The 19,366-nt window shown below is 39.0% G+C and overlaps 1 protein-coding gene across 1 annotated transcript in view; it reads right to left on the bottom strand.

Moving 5' to 3' along the window:
- Window positions 1–19,366, bottom strand: part of CNTNAP2 (contactin associated protein 2) — a 1,655,787-nt gene that overhangs the window by 142,398 nt on the left and 1,494,023 nt on the right. The window contains exon 18 of the mRNA XM_036429148.2: window positions 10,206–10,442. Coding sequence (XP_036285041.1) covers window positions 10,206–10,442 — 237 coding nt within the window. The remainder of the gene's footprint in view (window positions 1–10,205; window positions 10,443–19,366) is intronic.

The following is a 19,366-nucleotide window of genomic DNA, read 5'->3' as shown; positions in this document are numbered from 1 at the left end:
TTTAAATTGTTTGTTCTTCAGTAACTAAAGAAGAGTGAATTAAATTATAAAGAACCATTTCTGGCTTATTCACAACAATGAAGAAAAGAAAAAGAGGAAACACTGTTGGTATTCTGAGAAGCAGGCTTCCTCACTAGTGCTGGGATGTGGGCATTGCATTTTGGGAAATAAGGTTGGCTCCATGTATGAAAAACCATCATCCTTTATACCCTCTAACCCTCCTCTACCATATGGCAATCCAGCCAAGTCATAATGTAAAACACTGAAATGCCATTTACAAAATACACTTACTGCAGTGTTATGTACAATAAAAAAATTGGAAACGATTTCAAGAGCAGAAACAGAAATTGCCATTTCCCTCTTGTGTGACACTTACTAGTAGATTAAATACATTTTGGTAAATCTGCTGGATAGAATATTAAGCAGTCTTTTTTAATGGAAGGCGTGAAGACCAAGGGTTTCAAGGAAAAATGTTTATGTTATATATGCTAATGCTATGTACAGAATGATCCATAGTAATTGTAATAGTATACATTGATTTAGGAACTCAGAATACATTTTCCTACAGTACAATATTCTATATGAATCAATAACTAAAGATTATTTGGTAATGTAACTAAGTTACAGCACTAATATAATCAGCCTAATTTCTGAATCTGAGCTGCAGAAGAGTGAGGGTAAGTTTCCTCTCTCTTGGCCAGTGCAGGACTGGCCTCAGGTTGATCATGAGAGAAGAGTGGCCCTGACCAGCTCTCCATCCTAAGATATCCTTCCAGCCTCTTCTAAAGCCCCTCAGCTCTCTGTCCTCAAATAAACATCAATCCAAAATGACTCAGTAGATCAGATCGACTTAACTGACATCTTCAGAACATTTCACTCCAAAGCCACAGAATATACATTATTCTCAAGTACACATGGGTCATTTTCAAATATAGACCACATATTGGGACACAGGCAAAGTCTTTTCATATTCAAGAAGATAGAAATCATATCAAGAATCTTCTCAGATCACAATGACATAAAACTAGAAATCAACTACAATAAAAACAATAAAAAACAAACATCTGGAGGTTAAATAGCATGCTATTAAACAATGATTGGGTTACCAAAGAGAGCAAAGAAGAAATAAAAAAATATCTTGGCAACAAATGACAATAAAAATACAACAATCCAAAATCTATGAGACACTGTGAAAGCAGTCTTGAGAGGAAAGTTCACAGCTCTACAAGTCTATCTAAAAAAAAAAAAAGAAAAAGAAAAAAAAGGTAATAAATTATCTAACTCTATATCTCAAAGAGTTAGAGTGAGAGCAACAAGAAAAGCCCAGTGTAAGCAGAAGGAACAAAATAATAAAGGTCAGAGTGGAGATAAGTCATATGGAGAACAACAACAACAACAACAAAAATACAAAAGATCAACAAAACCAAGAGCTGGTTCTTTGAAAGGATAAACAATATTGATGAACTTCTAGTCAGGCTCACCAAAAAGCAAAGAGAGAGGACACAAATAAACAAAATCAGAAATGAAAGAGGTGAAATAACAACTGATCCCACAGAAATACAATGGGTTGTTAAAAAATACTATGAACAACTCTATTCCAACAAAATGGATGACCTAGATGAAATGGATATATTCTTAGAAAAATAAAAGTTTCCAAAACTCAATCAAGAAGAATAAAAAACCCTGTGTAGGCTGATAACAACTGAAGAAATTGAAGCATGATAAAAAATCTTCCAGCAAATAAAAGCCCTGCTTCAGATGGCTTTACCCCTAGGGGAGTTTTCCCAAGCATTCAAAGAAGAACTAAAACCTATCTTCCTCAGACTATTCCAAAAAATTCAAGAGGAAGGCATACTCCCAAGTTCTTTATATGAAGCCAGCATTACTGTAATTCCAAAACCTGATACAGACACCGCACACAAAAAAGAGAACTACAGGCCAATATCCTTGATGAACATAGATGCTAAAATCCTCCATAAAATTTTAGCAAATAGAATTCAGCATTACATTAGAAAGATCATATACCATGACCAAGTGGGATTTATTCTGGGGATGCAACGAGGGTACAATATCCATAAATCAATAAATGTGATACATCACATAAACAAACTGAGAGACAAAAATCACATAATCATATAAATCAATGCAGTAAAAGCATTTGGCAAAATCCAACACCCTTTCTTGATAAAAACTCTCAGCAAAGTGGGAATAGAGAGATCATAACTCAATATAATAAAAACCTTTTTTTGACAAACGTATAGCCACCATATCATACTCAATGGGCAAAAACTAAACTCATTTCCCCTAAGAAAAGGAACAAGATAGGGATGCTCACTTTCACCACTGCTGTTTGATATAGTACTAGAATTGCTAGTCATAGTGATCAGACAAGAAACAGAGATAAAAGGCATCCAAATTGGAAAAGAAGTAACATATCACAGATGACATAATACTATACTTAGAAAATCCCCAAGACTCCATAAAAAACTACTAGACCTAATAAATGAATTTGGCAATGAAGCAAGGTACAAAATTAACATCCAGAAATCTATGGCCTTTTTATACACCAAATAATAAACTCACATGAAGAGAAGTGAAAAACAACAACAATCCCATTTAACATTGCACCAAAAAACTTAACTAAGGACATAAAAGATAGGTACTCAGAAAACTACAGGTCATTGAAAAAAGAGATAGAAGAAGGTATAAACAAATGGAAGAACATATGTTCATAGACTGGTAGAATCAGTATCATTAAAATGTCCATACTATACAAAGCAATCTACAGATTCAATGTAATCCCATTAAAATACCAATAGCAAATTTCAAAGATCTAGAACAAACTCTCCAAAACTTCATCTGGAATAAAAAAAGACCATGAATAGCAATCCTGAGAAAGAAAAAAGTTGGAGGGATCATAATACCAGATATCAAGCTATATTACCAAGCCACGGTTTTCAAAACTGCCTGGTACTGGCACAGGAACAGACATATAGACCAGTGGAACAGAATAGAGAACTCAGAAATTGACCCTAGCCATCATGCTCAATTAATATTTGACAAAGGAGGCAAGAGCATACAATGGACTCAAAACAGTCTCTTCAATAAATGATGCTGTGAAATTTGGTCAGATGCATTAAAAAAAATGGAACTAGGTCACCAACTTATACCATTCACAAAAATAAACTCAAAATGGATGAAGAACTTAAATGTAAGACAGGAAACCATAAAAATCCTGTAAGACTCCACAGGCAGCAAAGTAGCAGGCATATGTAGTAGCAGTATCTTTACAGACACAGTTCCTAGGGCAATGGAGAGTAAGGAGAAAATAAACAAATGGGACTACATCAAAATAAAAAGCTTCTGCACAGCAAAATAAACAATCAACAAAACAACAAGAAAGCCCATTTCATGGGAGAACATATTTGCCCATGATATTTCTGATAAGGGTTTAATCTGCAAAATTCACAGAGAACTCATACAACTTAACAAAAGGAAGATAAATGATCCAATCAAAAAATGGGCGAAGGATCTAAGTAGAACCTTTTCAAAAGAGGACATACAGAAGGCCCAGAGACATACGAAAACATGCTCAAAGACATTAATCATCAAAGAGATGCAAATCAAAACAACAATGAGATACCATCTCACATCTGTCAGAATGGCTATCATCAACAAATAAACAAATGACAAGTGCTGGCCAGGATGTGGAGAAAAAGGAACCCTCCTGCACTGTTGGTGAAATGCAGACTGGTGCAGCCACTGTGGAAGACAGTATGGAGTTTCCTCCAAAAGTTAAAAATGGAACTCCCATTTGACCCAGTGATCCCACTTCTAGGAATATATCCCAAGAAACCAGAAACCCCAATGAGAAAGGATATATGCACACCTATGTTTATAGCAGCACAATTCACCATAGCTGAGATTTGGAAACAGCCTAAGTGCCTATCAGCAGATGAGTGGGTTAAAAAACTGGTACATCTACCCAATGAAATACTATGCTGCAATAAAAAAGGAACTTTTACCATTTGCAACAGCATGGATGGAACTAGAGAACATTATGCAGCTAAGCGAAATAAGCCAGTTGGAGAAAGGTAAATATCACATGATCTCACTCATAAATGGAATATAATGTTCAACATAAATTGATGAACAAGAATAGATCCAGAGACAAAGGGTAGGGGAGGGGGGTTAGAGAGCAACCAAATTATTTGTATGCATGCATATATGCATATTAGCATAACCAATGGACACAGACACTGGGTTGGTGGGGGCTTGCCCGAGGGTAGGAATGGCTCAGGGCGGGGGAGGGGAGGTGGTCAATTGGGGAAAAAGAAGACATATGTAAAACTTTAGGCAATAAAAAAAAAAAAAGCAAGCAAGCAAGCAAGCAAGCAAGCAAGCAGTCTAGACTGCTCTCTCATAGAAGAATTTCTTTGGTCAGACCCTCCATGCCCCTTGTTCCAATCCTCACATTATATATTTGTAGTGAAAGGTCTTCTCCACTGTTAACACAAAATCATGGCTATGGTATGTGGATGTGCCATAAAATACAAAGAAATAGCTTTTTATCTGTGACCTATTGTTAGAAAGGTCCAATTCAAATCTGGCTGTTTTTCTGTGGAGTGTGCGTGTGTTTACTCAGCCATACAGAGAGAGTCCCAGGAAGAAAGGCAAAGATAGAAGGGAAAATTATTCAGAACTTTTGGGATTTAGCCCTATACTCAGCCTTCATGTGGTATGTATGATATAGAAAGAGAGACAAATGTGTAGGATGTATTGGCCTCTTTCCATGGAATCACTAATATGCCATAACACACAGGACCACCACCAAGGGAGGGGTGCCATGCAGATGGGTTAAAGTGCTCATGGGAAATTTGGATGGTGGTGAATAGACCTGCTTTTGGTGAAGCTGAAAATGTGAGAGTTTTAAAAGTAAAATACCCTGAACAATTCATTATTTTGCTTCTTTTTATATTCATGAAAGAAAAGAAACATATAGAGTTTTAGCTGAAATCATGAAGGTACTATGTGAGAAAAGATAGCATTATTTTTGTAAACTTCACATTAATTATAGTTGATTATTTAAAGGCTTTCTGAGGTGGTTGGGGGAACAGTCACTGCCAGTTGAGTCATGTCATCTTGTCCCTGAGCATCTCAGGTTTAGGATCCCTAAGCCTTCAGTATATGAAAGAGTGTGGAACTGATCAGCTTTAGGTGAGGTGCTTTTATTTATATCCCTGGAGCTGGGGATTCTGAAGGTGCCTGGATGTCCTGAGTTCTGAGGTTGCATGGATGTCCCTGAGTTCTGAGGATGCATGGATGTTCCTGAGTTCTGAAGGTGCACGGATGTCCCAGAGTTCTTAAACTGACAGGGATTGGAACCTAGAGTTGATATCCATTGAGTCTTCCTGAAGACATTTTCTGTCATAAATGGAGATAAAGGTGAAAGGTAAGAGAAGCTCTCTAAGTGTCAGATAAATCCGAATCTGGAGCAGGCTGTCCCATGTGCTCTTGAGTCCTCTATCAAGCACAGCTTGGTTCCCACCCAGTGACCGTGTCATGAAAAGTATGCTATCTTGGTGTGTACATGACAGAGAAAATACCAGGCTTGGAATCAGGGCCTTAGGGTTCCAATTCCAATCTGTCATTTACCAGCCATGTGTCTTCAGATAATAACCTTTTAGAAGTGTCAGTTCCTTCATTTTCAAAAATGAGAGCACTAACTTCTACATCTCAAAATTGCTGTGATGAATAAATAAGGTAAGCTATTGTGAATATACTTAGTTTAGTGTCTGGCATAAAAGGAGGTGGTCAGTAAAATGTCATTTCAACCATGAGATACTTTGATCTTCTGACAAAAAGAGCTTCACAAATCCTTAACAATTCAAGAGTAATTGAAGAATTGTTGAAATAAGTAACCCAGTGACATTTGAATGTTAGGGCAAAAGCTGAAAGTCTGAACAGTGACAAATTCATTACAGGAATAGAAAGAAAACTGCTTGAAATATTCCTTGCTATTTTTAAAGACATTATGAAGTATGGTAATAACTACATGTGGCTTATGATTCTGTAGGCACTTTACAAGTCTGCTTCTCTGAGCCTGTGTATATATCTGCAAGAAAAAGCATGTTGCATCCTGGCCAGTGTGGTTCAGTGATTACAGCATCAGCCCACCGACCAGTCCTAGGTTTGATTCCTGGTCAAGGGCAGGTACCTGGGTTGCAGGTCCACAGAGAGGGAGAAATAGAAGCATCAATGATGAGAGAGAATCAGATGGAGTCCGCAACCCGGGCATGTGCCTCTGACCAGGAATCGAACTGTGACCTCCTGTTTCATAGGTTGACACAACCACTGAGCCATGTCACATGAGATAACATTATCCCTTATTTAATGGGGGGAAGGGGGGAATAAACTTGTTTGAAATTTACAACTTGGTCTACTGTTTTAATTTGATTTGTTGGACTTCATTTATATTTTTAAACTGAATTTATAAGATTCCATTTTAAGAGACATTTATTTATTTATTTATTTATTTAAAAAAAAAGATATTTTTATTGATTTTTTACAGAGAGGAGGAGAGAGGGATAGAGAGCTAGAAACGTCGATGAGAGAGAAACATCAACCAGCCGCCTCTTGCATACCCCCCACTGGCGATGTGCCCGCAATCAATGTACATGCCCTTGACTGGAATCGAACCCAGGACCTTTCAGTCCGCAGACTGACGCTCTAAGACTGAGCCAAACTGGTTTTGGCTTAAGAGACATTTATTAAGGAATTATAAAAGGCAACAGGTTAAAACAGTCCTACTTAAAAGGGATTTAAATTAGATTACTTCAATTAGTAAAGTTTTAGAAAGAATTTTACTTAAAACCTTATTAATCTCTGATTCTAAAAAAACTAAGAAGTGATTAGCACTGGACTTGTGCAAATATTTGGGTTACATTCAGATTAAAGAAGAGAAATACCTGAACTCATCAATGGGAACTGGAGTTGTCATCCTTAATGTGGGGGTGGGAGAGGAAGAGAGACCATTATCCATTTGAAGAAAGGGAGAAATTATAGATGAGGTTTCTAGAATAGAGCAGTCACTTTTTATTTCTTGAAACTCTGTAAGTATTCAAGGAACCGATATGATTTTCTAAAGACCTCAATAATATCCCCATGAGAATGCTTCTAACTCCACCCTGACTTAATCTCAAGGGTGCTTGCTGCATAAATGGTGTTCCATAAATGGTGTTCCGGACCAAAAGATTCATGGCGATTCCAGGGCCACAGCGTTCACCTGCTGGACTAACTATAATATGATCGCAGCAGCAGGCCACAAAATAGTGTAGCTCTGAGGTATGCAGGCTAGGCTGAATTTTGAATCGTTGAGCTTCCAGACATTGCGCGACACTACTATACAGAGATGTGGTCAAGTGCACATGTAAATAGCGGGCAGGCAGAGCTCTCTGCTTTCAGTTTTGGCAACACTACCAATGTGGGCAGAAAAGTTCTGAGCACTGTTCCTGATGACTCTGAAAATATTTTTGGTTTTTAGAAAGAGAGGAAGGGAGAGTGAGAGAAAGAAAGAAACATCAATGTGAGAGCAAAACTTCAATTGGCTGCATACTGAATGCCCCCCCCCCCCCCCCCCCCCCCCCCCCCTCCCGCGCCACTGGGGATCAAGTCCTCAACCCAGGTATGTGCTCAGACTGGGAATCGAAAAGGCAACCTTTTGGTGCATGGGACAATGCCCAACCAACTCAGCCAGACCATCCAGAGATCCTGGTAGCTTTTGAATGGCAACATACTGTGCTTTGCAAGAATCTCACTAAAGAGATCATCTATTCCAGGACAAGACTCAGAGAGGAAGGGAGAGGAAGAGAGAGATAGAAACTTCTATGATGAGAGTCATTGATCAGCTGCCTCCTGCATGCCCCCTACTAAGGATCAAGCCCACAGTCTTGGCATGTGCCCTTGACCAGAATCAAACTCAGGACCCTTTAATTCCCAGGCTGTCACTTTATCCACTGAGCCAAACCAGCCAGGGCATTTTCTACAGTTTGCTTCTGTGTGTGTGATTTTGTACAAACAAATCAGACTGTGAGTGGTGTTAGGACCTGCTTTATTCACTTAGCTAAGAACTGTGAACATTAACTCCACATTCACAGGCACAGACTGTGCTATCAAAGGAAGGCCTGCCAAGGACTTTCATGAGCTCTTTTGCTGGTGGGTGACTATGGCTGCTCTTTCTAGAAGCCAAGCTATTTGCTGCAGCCCCACTAGGAGGGTGTGGTCCTAGAAGCTGCTGTGTAAACACCAGGCTACCTGAGAGGTGTGGCCCAGAAACGAGGGGTACTTGGCTAGAGGTTTGAGAGGGAAGATCCCTGTCCATGAGTGAGCTTATCTTTCTGCAGACAACACTTTCCCAGGAGGCTGCAAGATTCCTCTGACCAGCAACACATCATTCTCCCAAGTCAAGAAGAAACTTGTTTGGATTCAGAAGCATGCCCACAAATACTTTCCAAATATTTTCTGCAGTTTTTTATTTAAAAAATTTTTGACTCTAGCCACTAACTGAGTCAAATGTAACCTCCTCCAGCTAAACAGATACCAAGAATATTTAGGTGTCTTTTGTGTAAACCCTTTGAGAAAAGGTCAAAGGACACCCACAGCCTTCACTTGACTTTATCTCCAATATGGGCAAAGCTGCCTTTCTTATTTGTGAATATTGCCTATTAACCCCAGAGGTTTTGTATGAACTACCACGTATAACCTAACTCTCCAAAAGCAAGGGGCCTGCAATTTTCTTTAAATGGGCACTCATGAGTGAAATCTCTCAGGCATTAGTGCTCACTTGACTGCATTCAGACATCACTTTGGCAATGGAATGACTGCATTAAATTAGCATCAAGCACAACGGATAGTAATTGCAAGACTGTCATTTCTACAATTGCAGAATTAATGTGTTCTGCAAACCCACCCCATTGTGTGCCACAGGAAAATCATGGAACCATGTGGTCCCGAGCAGAAAGACGCCCTGGAGTCACCCCATTGATGTGCAGTGGCATTATTCAGCGGTGGTGTTCCTTCCTGCCTCAGCTGTCGTCTTGTGCTCTTTCTTCAAGCTCTGTTTGACCTCATCTGTATGCTCATATGACAGCACCTCCAGACAGTAGCCTGGATGTACAGAGAATGCTGTGGAATAATTCCTCCTTCTGGGTGGCATCATGTGTGAATAATGCCAACACAATCACCCTGTATGTATTTCCAAGAGTATGAATAGGCTGCTTATGTAAAGCTTCTTATGAAGAGACATACCAACCATGTCCAGAAAATGTTACCCAAAGGCTGCACATTCATTTAGAAAGAGAAGAGAGATTCACATGCATTTCAGGTATAGCTCAGGAAAGGAGGCCAGCCTGCTTCTCTCCAGCCCTCTTGTTTACTTATGGGAAGGGGATGCAGCCCAGTTTGCATTCAGTTGAGTGAATTTTTTCTGGTCACACAGGACCCCAAGGTGTATGAAAACATGCAAGTGCACCAGGCTCTTGTAGTCTGCTGACTGGCTCTGCAGACTTTCCTGGGGATAAAAGAAATCACTCAAGACTGAAAATAAAAGTAATAACAGATGCTCTGAGCTGAATAGTTAGATATGGTCTCTCAGGTTTTCTTCAGTATAACCGAGGCTGAGAACTACCCCAGAGGATCCTGTGTAGGAGTCACAATGATGACAATGACAGTAATCAGACAAATGGGCTTTCTTGGAAGTCCAGCTTGAATCCAGTCTCTTAGCAACCAGAGGTGAGGGTGGGATCGATGTCTGGGTTGCATTCACTGAATCTTTTGGCAACCATCCAGTGTGATGTCCACCCCTGTGATGTCTCTAAGTGGGAGCATCAGGCCCAAGTCCCCTTTCGGAGACCACTTACTCTGTCACTCAACATTAAGGCATGACACAGCTAATTGCTTGGTAATGTATAGTTAGTGCACAGTTTGTTGGAATTTGGGGGAAATTCTGCACCTCACTCAAAGCATCTCATATCTCATTGTAGTAAACATCAGATTAGGGACTGATAGAGACTCCCTACTTAAGGTGGGAGAAGAATTCTGAATATTTTGAGAATAAAGGTGCGTTTTGTGCAGCTGAGAAATCATTATGTAGTTGATTTAGGCTTAAAGAGATGTGTAAACATGACCAGAAACTGGTTCTGCCTTACCTTTGTTGCAAAATGTTCCATCATAGGCCGTGTTGGAGCAGTCACAGGAGTAACCATGATATTTCTCTATGCATTTGCCTCCATTCTCACAGTTAGCCCCATAACTGGTGCAGTGGCCCGAGCACCCAGATTTGAACCCGGAAGTGACCTTTGCTCTTTCCTCCAGATCCAGGGTCACCCCATTCATCCTCAGGGAGCGGATGCAGCCCAGGAAGCCCTGCTGACCTCCAGCACCACCTGGGAATGACAGAAGGCATGTCGCTCAGATGGAAGAACCTGTTATAGCTGTTTTCATTCATCATGCATTGAACAATTGTGGGAGGAGATGAGATGGCCAAGCACAATTAGCATGCTCATTTTCTTTCTTTAAAAAAAACAAAAACATTTTTATTGATTTCATAGAAGAATGGAGAGGGAGGGAGAGATAGAAATATCAATAGTGAGAGAGAATTGGTTGGCTGCCTCCTGCATGTCCCACACTGGGGATTGAGCCTGCAATCCAGGCATGTGCCCTGCCCAGGAATGGAACCATGACCTCTTGGTTCATAGGTCAATGCACAACCACTGAGTCAAGCTGCCCAGGCTGGCAGGCTCACTTTCAAATGGGTCTTGCTTAATAGAGAAACTAGATGCTTTCTTCCCTAAAGCTATAATGCCTAATTAAAAGAGGCTGTCTTCTGAGCTGCAAAAATTTGGCTACAGAAATAAAATGTTTAGAGATACACAAAAAATATATAAGCTGTTTTGGAAGTCTTATCTAGTTTCCTATAGAAAAGAAGTTTATAGAAATCTCTGGGTTTTTTGCTCTTTAATCTCATGTCCTTCAGTTCCACTATCTATTGACAGAAATATACAAAGACAGAGAGACATGAGTATATTAATGTAGTTATGAAGTTGGAAAGGACAGGTCCATTTGAAAAGTGGTTGTCTCATGGAATGCTTTCCACGGTAAGGATTCCCAGGTCCTTGTCTGGAGTGGTTGGAAATTGGAATTAATAATTTTTCACAAAAATCAACCACAAAAGCAATTTTATTGCTTTTGTCTAACTGTCACTGCAAGACAAACAGCACAAAGAGCAAGTTCATTGTGATTTTTTGGAGTAAGTTACAGAGTTAGATGGAGGCCTATGAACATGAAAATATTAAAATATTCCTAACCAATTTCATAGAAGGATTTGTTGGAGCATTTTATCTAGGTGGGTTTAATTGTGTCTGTAATGACTTTAGTTATGTTTTGTTTTGTTTTTTAAAGCAGTTGTTACAAAGGGAGAAACTCAAGTTTATATACATGTCTGTATTTTTGAGTAACAATTTTTCTGGACATTAAATAAACTGAATTATAGTTAAAATTACTAAACGAAATATGTGATGAGATTTATAAAAAAGATACTGTTAACAAAAGTTATACTTTTATTGGAGGCTATGTAGTAGGTTTCCTCCCACATGCCTCATATATGTTAATCACCTGGTTCTCACAACGCCAGGAAGGCATTATTATCACTACAGCCATTGTACAGATGAGAAAACTGAGGCTTAGAGAAATTCAGAAGTTTACTCAAGGACTCAAAGCTCCAGAACATTGTGTTGGATCTGCCTTATTCTTTTGCCTATGGTCTTAAACTCTGTTTGGTATTGACCATCTGATGCAGAAGAAGAGCGTTAGGGTCAGTGCCCATAGATGTCCATACGTTTTGGAGGTTTTCAAAGATAGAGTGGTCTGTAGGACTGTGACAGGGGAGGTTGGAAGTTGGGAGTTTGATTCCCATCACTTGTTCTATTATGTTGAGAAAAAGTGTACAATGTGTGAGACTCAGCAGACAGGGCCTTAGATGCAGAGACGGATTAGGATTTTCTTGGACCTGAAAATCCTTGGCCATGAAATGACAAACAAAGCACTCTATTATTTTTATAAACCCAAGGCCAGCATTCTCTCACTGGGTAGTTCATAAATTTGAAGAATGATTCTTCAGGGATTATTTATTAAAGAAAAGATATAAAGACAGGATTAATTGAAGGGAGTCCAATGACCTTTTTGATCAAAGCTATGGGATAGTAGTTGACAAAAAAGTTATAAGAAACATCCACTTGGAAGGACTACTCATTATGTAATCTGCTGGTCAGCTCAGCCCCACACCTGTGTGCTGCAGAGAATTGGGGCCTTTGCCATGATTTGGAAGAATTTCAATCAATTAGTCACCTTTGATGTGTTAAATTTTTAATTTGGCTTCTATAATTTTAGCCTCTATGGGTTTTGTTTTTGAAATGAGGGTTTCTCAAGGGCTTTTTGTCCATTAAGGCTTTGCCATTTAAATTTTCACCACTACATCCTATCAAAATATGCTAAAATTTAAAAATCCTTGTTTTTAGATATCACCCTTTCTTTCCCCCTTATTACAAATGTAACAGTTTTTCACTGTGGAAATTGCAAACATACTGATAAGTGAAATGAAAAAGAGAATCTGTAATGCTACGCAGATATAACTTTCACTTTAACAAATAGCCTTTTCTACTTTTATTTATGAGCTTACACATGTGTAAAAAATAAGGCAAAGGAAGAAATGCAATCATGATATACACATTGTTTTGAAATATGCTTTTTTGCACTCAATATATCACAAAACATTTTCTAAGCAATGTGCAACTAGAACATCTTGTTTAAGCCTGCACAGTAGCTCACCCTATGAGAACTTAGTTTGCTCTTCCACAACCTTTGGACTACCATTGAATTTCCATTTTATATGATAGTGTAATGAATATCCCTATAAGAACCTATGTACACTTGTCCAGTTTTTACATAGAATTAATTCTTATAGTTATGTAATTGCTGGGCACAAGAGTATATACATTTTACTTTTGTTAGTATCATTTTAAAAATATTCACCCAAGGATAATTTTTTCCATTAATTTGCAGAGAGAGTGGGAAGTGGGGGTAGAGAGAGAGGAGAAAGAGAGGAAAGAGTTAGAAACATCAATGTGAGAGAGACATATTGATTGGTTGCCTCCTGTACATGCTTTGATTGAATTTACAACCCAGGGGGATGTGCCCTTGACCAGGTATTAAACCCTTGACTTTTCAGTAGACAGGCTAACTCTCTAACCATTGAGCAACCCCAGCCAGAGCTACATCTTTAAAGGCATTGGAAGTATATTTTCCTCTAAAAATAAGTTATTAATTTGTATTTCACCCATGGAGTATGATATGCCCACCTTCTTCACATCAAGTCTAATATTAGGCAGGAGCCTTTTGAATTTATAGGTTGAGGGGAGAAGAGTTCATTGCTTCAAATACTGTGATTTGAATGATTTTTGTGTGTTACCAGTTCTTATATTTTGCTTCTTCTTGGGGGGAAGGAGAAGTCCTATTTCTTATTCATTTATAATCATTCTAGCGGGCCAGTGCACAAAATTCATGCACATTAAAAGGGAATTAGAGGAAATATTTTAATATTGCAATTTGTCCTTTCTCTATAATAGAAGTGTCAGAGATGAAAGAAAATTAGTAAAATGTATATGAAAATCTTCCTCCTGTCAGAGTCTTGGGCACACTGTTGGACCCAGAGTTAAGTCCCTGCTGACCTGTGCTTGCCTCAAAATTGAGCGAGACCCAGACCTGGCTGGCCCCACCCCAATTGGGTGAGATCCAGACCCAGCTGACCCCACCCCTGTCAAGTCCTGCTGGATGAGGGACACAGTCTCAGGTCCCCCATCAAGCCCTGCTGGGCGGGGAGCACAGCCTCAAGTCCCCAGGGACACTCTCAGGTCCCCTGGCCTGGGGCAAAGGGTGTGGCCTGAGGTTCCCTGGCCAGGCTTTGGAAGGGGGTTGAAGGGAACGTAGCCTCAGGTCCCCCAGCCTGGGGAGAGGGGCGAAGGGTGCACCTTGAGGTCTCCCAGCAAGCCCCTTTGGGTGGGTGGCACTGCCAGAGGTCTCCCACCCTGGCCTGGTGCCATGCAGCCTCTGGTCCTTGCTGATCACTCATTACGAGAACCCTGCCTCCACTGTGGGTGCAGCCATGTTGTGATGGCATGTGGGTTAATTTATACACGCCAAATAAATCCTCCTTTACTATATAGGAGGATTTTGGGCTGTAACTCTTGTAAATATGATAACTACCCCATTCCAGTTGTGCCTGTAATACTATATAATGTTGCCGGGACCGGTTTAGCTCAGTGGATAGAGCGTCGGCCTGCGGACTGAAGGGTCCCGGGTTCGATTCCGGGCAAGGGCATGTACCTGGTTGCGGGCACATCCCCAGTAGGGGGCGTGCAAGAGGCAGCCGATCGATGATTCTCTCTCATCGATGTTTCTAACTCTCTATCCCTCTCTCTTCCTCTCTGTGAATAAATCAATAAAATATATTTTAAAAAAATATATATATAATGTTTCTTTTTCCCTTTGAAAGTTTTGAATGTTTATGTAGTTATATCCGTTTGTATTTTATTTGAACCCTTGACCTTTCTGTATGATTTCTGCCTTTGGTATTAGACTTAGAACAAACTTCTCATATCCAAAATAATATAATTATTCAACTATATTTTCTTCTAGCACTTTAATGATGTAATTTCTCTTAATATTCTTTAATTAGGAAAGAATTCATTTTGGGTCTCAGTAATAGTTGAGAGTTTGAAAAAGAGATTGTTAAAAGACTAAGTAATTGTTAATATGACAAAAAAAAATCAGAGATTAAAAAAGGGCCAATTGGCAGGGCAAGTAAAAATTAGATCATAATTTTATTCTTATTAAGGCAAATACTTAGATATTTCATGTATGTAGGCCTCGTTCCATAAAGGGCTAGAAGGGGCAGCCTTTTCTGTTTCTCTGCTGCTCTATCTTTGACCAGAGAGCTGGTCCTGGGTCTTTCTGAGCTTTCGCATTTGTCATTCTTTCTTCCTGTCTCTCTCTCCCTATCAGGACTATTGATTGTTTTGGGTTAGCTGTGTGGCTTTCATCAAACCTCTTAGTCTCTTCTCAGCATCAGTTTTTCCTATCCATAAAAAAGGAGGTTGAACTAGGTGATGTCTCTGATTTCTTCCAGCTCTAAGTTGCTCTGTGATGTACAACCTTTCTCTTATATGTCTGTACTTATATGTCTCCATCTCTATATTTGAGTAAATTACTTTCAATTTGCCATAAATTTCTTTTTCTTCCTTTTCCTTCATTGCACTGCTGCCTGACTTCCCCTCTTCCTTCTATTAATTGACAATTAACAGATAACTATAGTCTAATTTGTATTTGTTGCCTCCATTAAATAAATTTTTGTACTCTCTCTTTATAATTTATAAAGCAGATAAGTGCGACGTCATTTTCTTTTGAAAGAAAAACTGAATAAATGATGCTCTTTTCTTATTTAGATAGCCTCTGATTTATTAAATTGGTCAGTGAGCTGGAAAGTACTTTTACTAATTTAGTCCATATGAAGAATATTTTTTTGCGCTGAAAATGGTCATTATATATTATGCAAAAGATGTTAATGCAGTAGAACTCCTAATAATTATTTGAGTTTAACTCATGTGCTCTACAGAAATCTTTCTTGATGACAAATGTCATAAGTTTAAATTGTAGGTCTGCAAGCAAAAATGCTACTTAACCTTTGTTGATTAGAAAACCAACAGATTGTCATTAGAGAGAGCCCCATCACACAAAGGCTTCACACACATTTGTCAGTCAGACCTGTGATAATTATATAAGGTGAGATTGGGTTTAATTTGTGAATCATTTTTCATGGGAAATGCTATGCAAGTATTGCAATTACAGGTTAATTATGAAAATTCTGTAACTACCCATAATGAATGGTACACCATCAGGTGCACAGGAGATTGCACAGGAGACTGAGGCAACATAATCAGGTATTAAATTAAACAAAAGGGCAAAATCATGAACCAGAGGAATTTTTTCTTTCATCACTGATGTTTCTCTCTACTTCCCTTCCTCTCTGAGATCAATAAAAATATATTAAAAAAACACAAAGCTGAGTGAAAGAGTAAAACACAGAATGAGAGCTGTACTACAATAAAGAATGACACAGAAAGGCAATACTATGAATTTTCTAGAACATACATATATTTGAACAAATATATAACAGACATACATAAAATACACTCAGTTGGGTACCAGCAATGTTGAGAGAATGGAATTCAGAATGGTGAAAAAAAGAGGAAAAATAGTAAAGTGACATCAAAATGAATAAAAGACATTGTAGGATATGCCAATAGGACCATGAAATGAAGAGTGAGTCCTATGCAATGCTAACTGGCGCCCCCAGGCTCCCCTCCCCTGGACCTGGGGAGCATTTTGTGCAAAACAACTATTTATTTGCGCTAATAAAAGTGGATCCTCTCCTCTCACTCTCTTAGAGTATCACAGGACAGACTATAGGGTTGTGAGTTCCTATCCCTTTCTCAATATCTGTGTCACTGAGGCTAATTTCCTTTTTTACAGTCTTATTCCCATGTGACAAGTGCCATTTATTATCATAAAATTTCTAGTTCAGTACTTAGTGAAAAGGTAAGAAATCTATATGGGAAATAATAATAATAATAATAATAATAATAATAATAACTATTATTATTATGAATCCTCACCTGAGGATATTTTATTGATTTTTTAAAGAGAGTGGAAGGGAAGGGAAGATATATATATATATATATATATATATATATATATATATATATATATATATATATTTATATTTATATTTATATTTATATTTTAATTTTTTTTCGAGAGAAGAAACATTGATGTGAGAGAGACATTTTAATTGGTTGCCTCCTGCATGCACCCCAACCAAGGCTGGGGATTGAACCTACAACTTACATACATGCCCATATGAAAAATTATTTAATAAACTTGTTGAAAAAATTTTCCCATATTGATTGCAAAATTAAAATGTCTTCTCTAGATCAGATCATTCCAATTGCCAGGAGAAAACTGGTGTGGAAGGCCACAGAGTCCCTGCAGCTGTGCTCTTGGGGCAGGTGAGCTATTTTACACAGAAGGAGGGCTGTAGGATTAGTTCCTTTCTTAGATTTGAAATCTCTCTCTAAAAGTTTTGGCACATATAACCCCTGCCTTAGAAAAGCCCCTATGGAAATAGTTAATTAGCAGGCTATGTTTTAGTTAAAAGTCCAAAAAGATTAAAAGTACACTGCCAATTTGATTATGTTGCAAATATAATATATTATATATATAATATATATATATATATATATATATATATATATATATATATATATATATATATATATATAGTTTTTTACAGAGAGGAAGAGAGGGATTGTTAGAAACATCAACGAGAGAGAATCATCAATCAGCTGCCTCTTGCACACCCCCTACTGGGGACAAAACCATAAATGCCTGCAAACAAGGTACATGTCCTTGACTGGAATCGAACCCGGGACCTTTCAGTTCGCAGGCTGACTCTCTATCCACTGAGCCAAACCGGTTTTGGTGGAAGTATATATTTTTAAAAAAGGTAAAAATTAGCTCTATCATAACTTCTTTAATATGTTAAAACTCAAACTGTAAAATAGACAGCTGGAATTACAAAAGTTAATTAGTTTTGACCGCTAAAGGGCAAAGGGTAGGAAAGACATATGGTGAGTCTTTGTGGGGAAGGGCCATCCTTCACCTGAGGCAGGAGAGGGTCTTCCCACTGAGAAGAGAGCTGCTCACTCAGCACGGCTTCCTGCAGAGGCTGGAGGCGGAGGTCAGGTTGGGAAGTGAATGTAGCTGGTAACCTGTGACCCGCAGTGAAGGCATTCACAGAGCAGCTTCTGCAGTTTGTCTGCATCTTTGCTTTGTAGATAGTTCATTGATTTAGTCTAGTGATTTCTTTAATCTAGCAAATAATTTTCTCTTCTTTCTGTACTTGGGCAGGTGTTTCCAGGCATGAGATCACTCCCTGCCTGTGTCTGGGTGGGGAGCCAGAGCACCAGTTGTAAGGGTCAGGGCAGAAACTACATTAGAGTCCCAGCCACCATTTCACTGCTGCCAAACAGGAGAGACCTCAATTTCAGGGAGGGAGACTGACTACTAGATCTGGGGTCCAGGCTACTCTGAGAAGCTGTCTTTCATAACAGTCTGACTTTCTCTGTGGCTTTTTTCAGGTTTTTGTCATGCCTGATTTCAGTCTGTGGCACCTAGCAAAAAGATATTTCCAAAGATGGAAAATACCACATTTTGAGAAAAGAATTTTGGAGAAAGTTTATATGAAAAAATACCTTCTTTCTTTGCAGATGGAATGAACTAAGTTTAAATATAACAACTCAAAGAGGTAACAAAAATATATATACATGTTTCACTTATTTATTCAGTTGAGGACTCCCTCAGCAAATAATCATTGGACAAGCACCATAGTCTTATTCTAGATCTTGGATGTCATGTAGCTTACCTTCTGGGGGTGGGGGGAGCAAAAACATAAATGAAAAGATTACAAGTTGTAAGGAGAATGCATAATGATAAATAACTCTAGACAAAGTGGTCAGAGAAGGCCTCTCTGAGGAGGTACCAAAGCAGAGATGAGTGATGTGAAGGAGTCAGTCAGCTGTGTCAATGTCTAGGGAGGTATTTCAGGCAGAGGGAACAGCCAGTGCAAATGCTTGCTCTACAGCAGGAGAAAGCTTGGGATATTCAAGGGACATCTCAAGACTCTGGAGACCAGTTAGGTGACTAGTAAGGAAATCAGTTAAGAGACCAGTTAGGTGACTAGTAAGGAAATCAGTTAAGAGATTAGTTAGGAGACTAGTTAAGGGACTAGTTAGGAGACAAATTAGGAGACAAATTAGGAGACCATTTAGGAGACTAATTGCAGTAGTCCGAGTAAGCAGCATGTGGCCTTGACTGGGGTGGGACCTGTGTCAGCAGAGCAGAGGGTATGCATCTGGGGCTCAGTCTGGAAGTAGAATCACAAACTTAGTATTGATGGGCAGTGATGAAGGAAAGAGAGGATGTTAAAGGTAACCTTAAATTTTGGGCTCTGTGAAAATGGGTGTCATTGAGCTCCCCTGCTCCCCATTAGCCCGCATGGAGACACTCCATCTACTCAGAGTCACCAACTGGGTCCCCCTGCACAGCACAGATCCTGAAAGAGTGAGAATTAAGTTTTCGGCTGCTTAGGGCTGACATCTTGCACAGAAGCATGGCTCCCTTACTCCTAGGGCAATTT

The sequence above is a fragment of the Pipistrellus kuhlii genome, unplaced genomic scaffold, assembly GCF_014108245.1.
Source record: "Pipistrellus kuhlii isolate mPipKuh1 unplaced genomic scaffold, mPipKuh1.p scaffold_m20_p_10, whole genome shotgun sequence".
NCBI classification, from domain to species: domain Eukaryota; kingdom Metazoa; phylum Chordata; class Mammalia; order Chiroptera; family Vespertilionidae; genus Pipistrellus; species Pipistrellus kuhlii.
The sequence above is the reverse complement of the archived record's forward strand: the minus strand, read 5'-3'. Positions and strand labels throughout refer to the sequence as shown.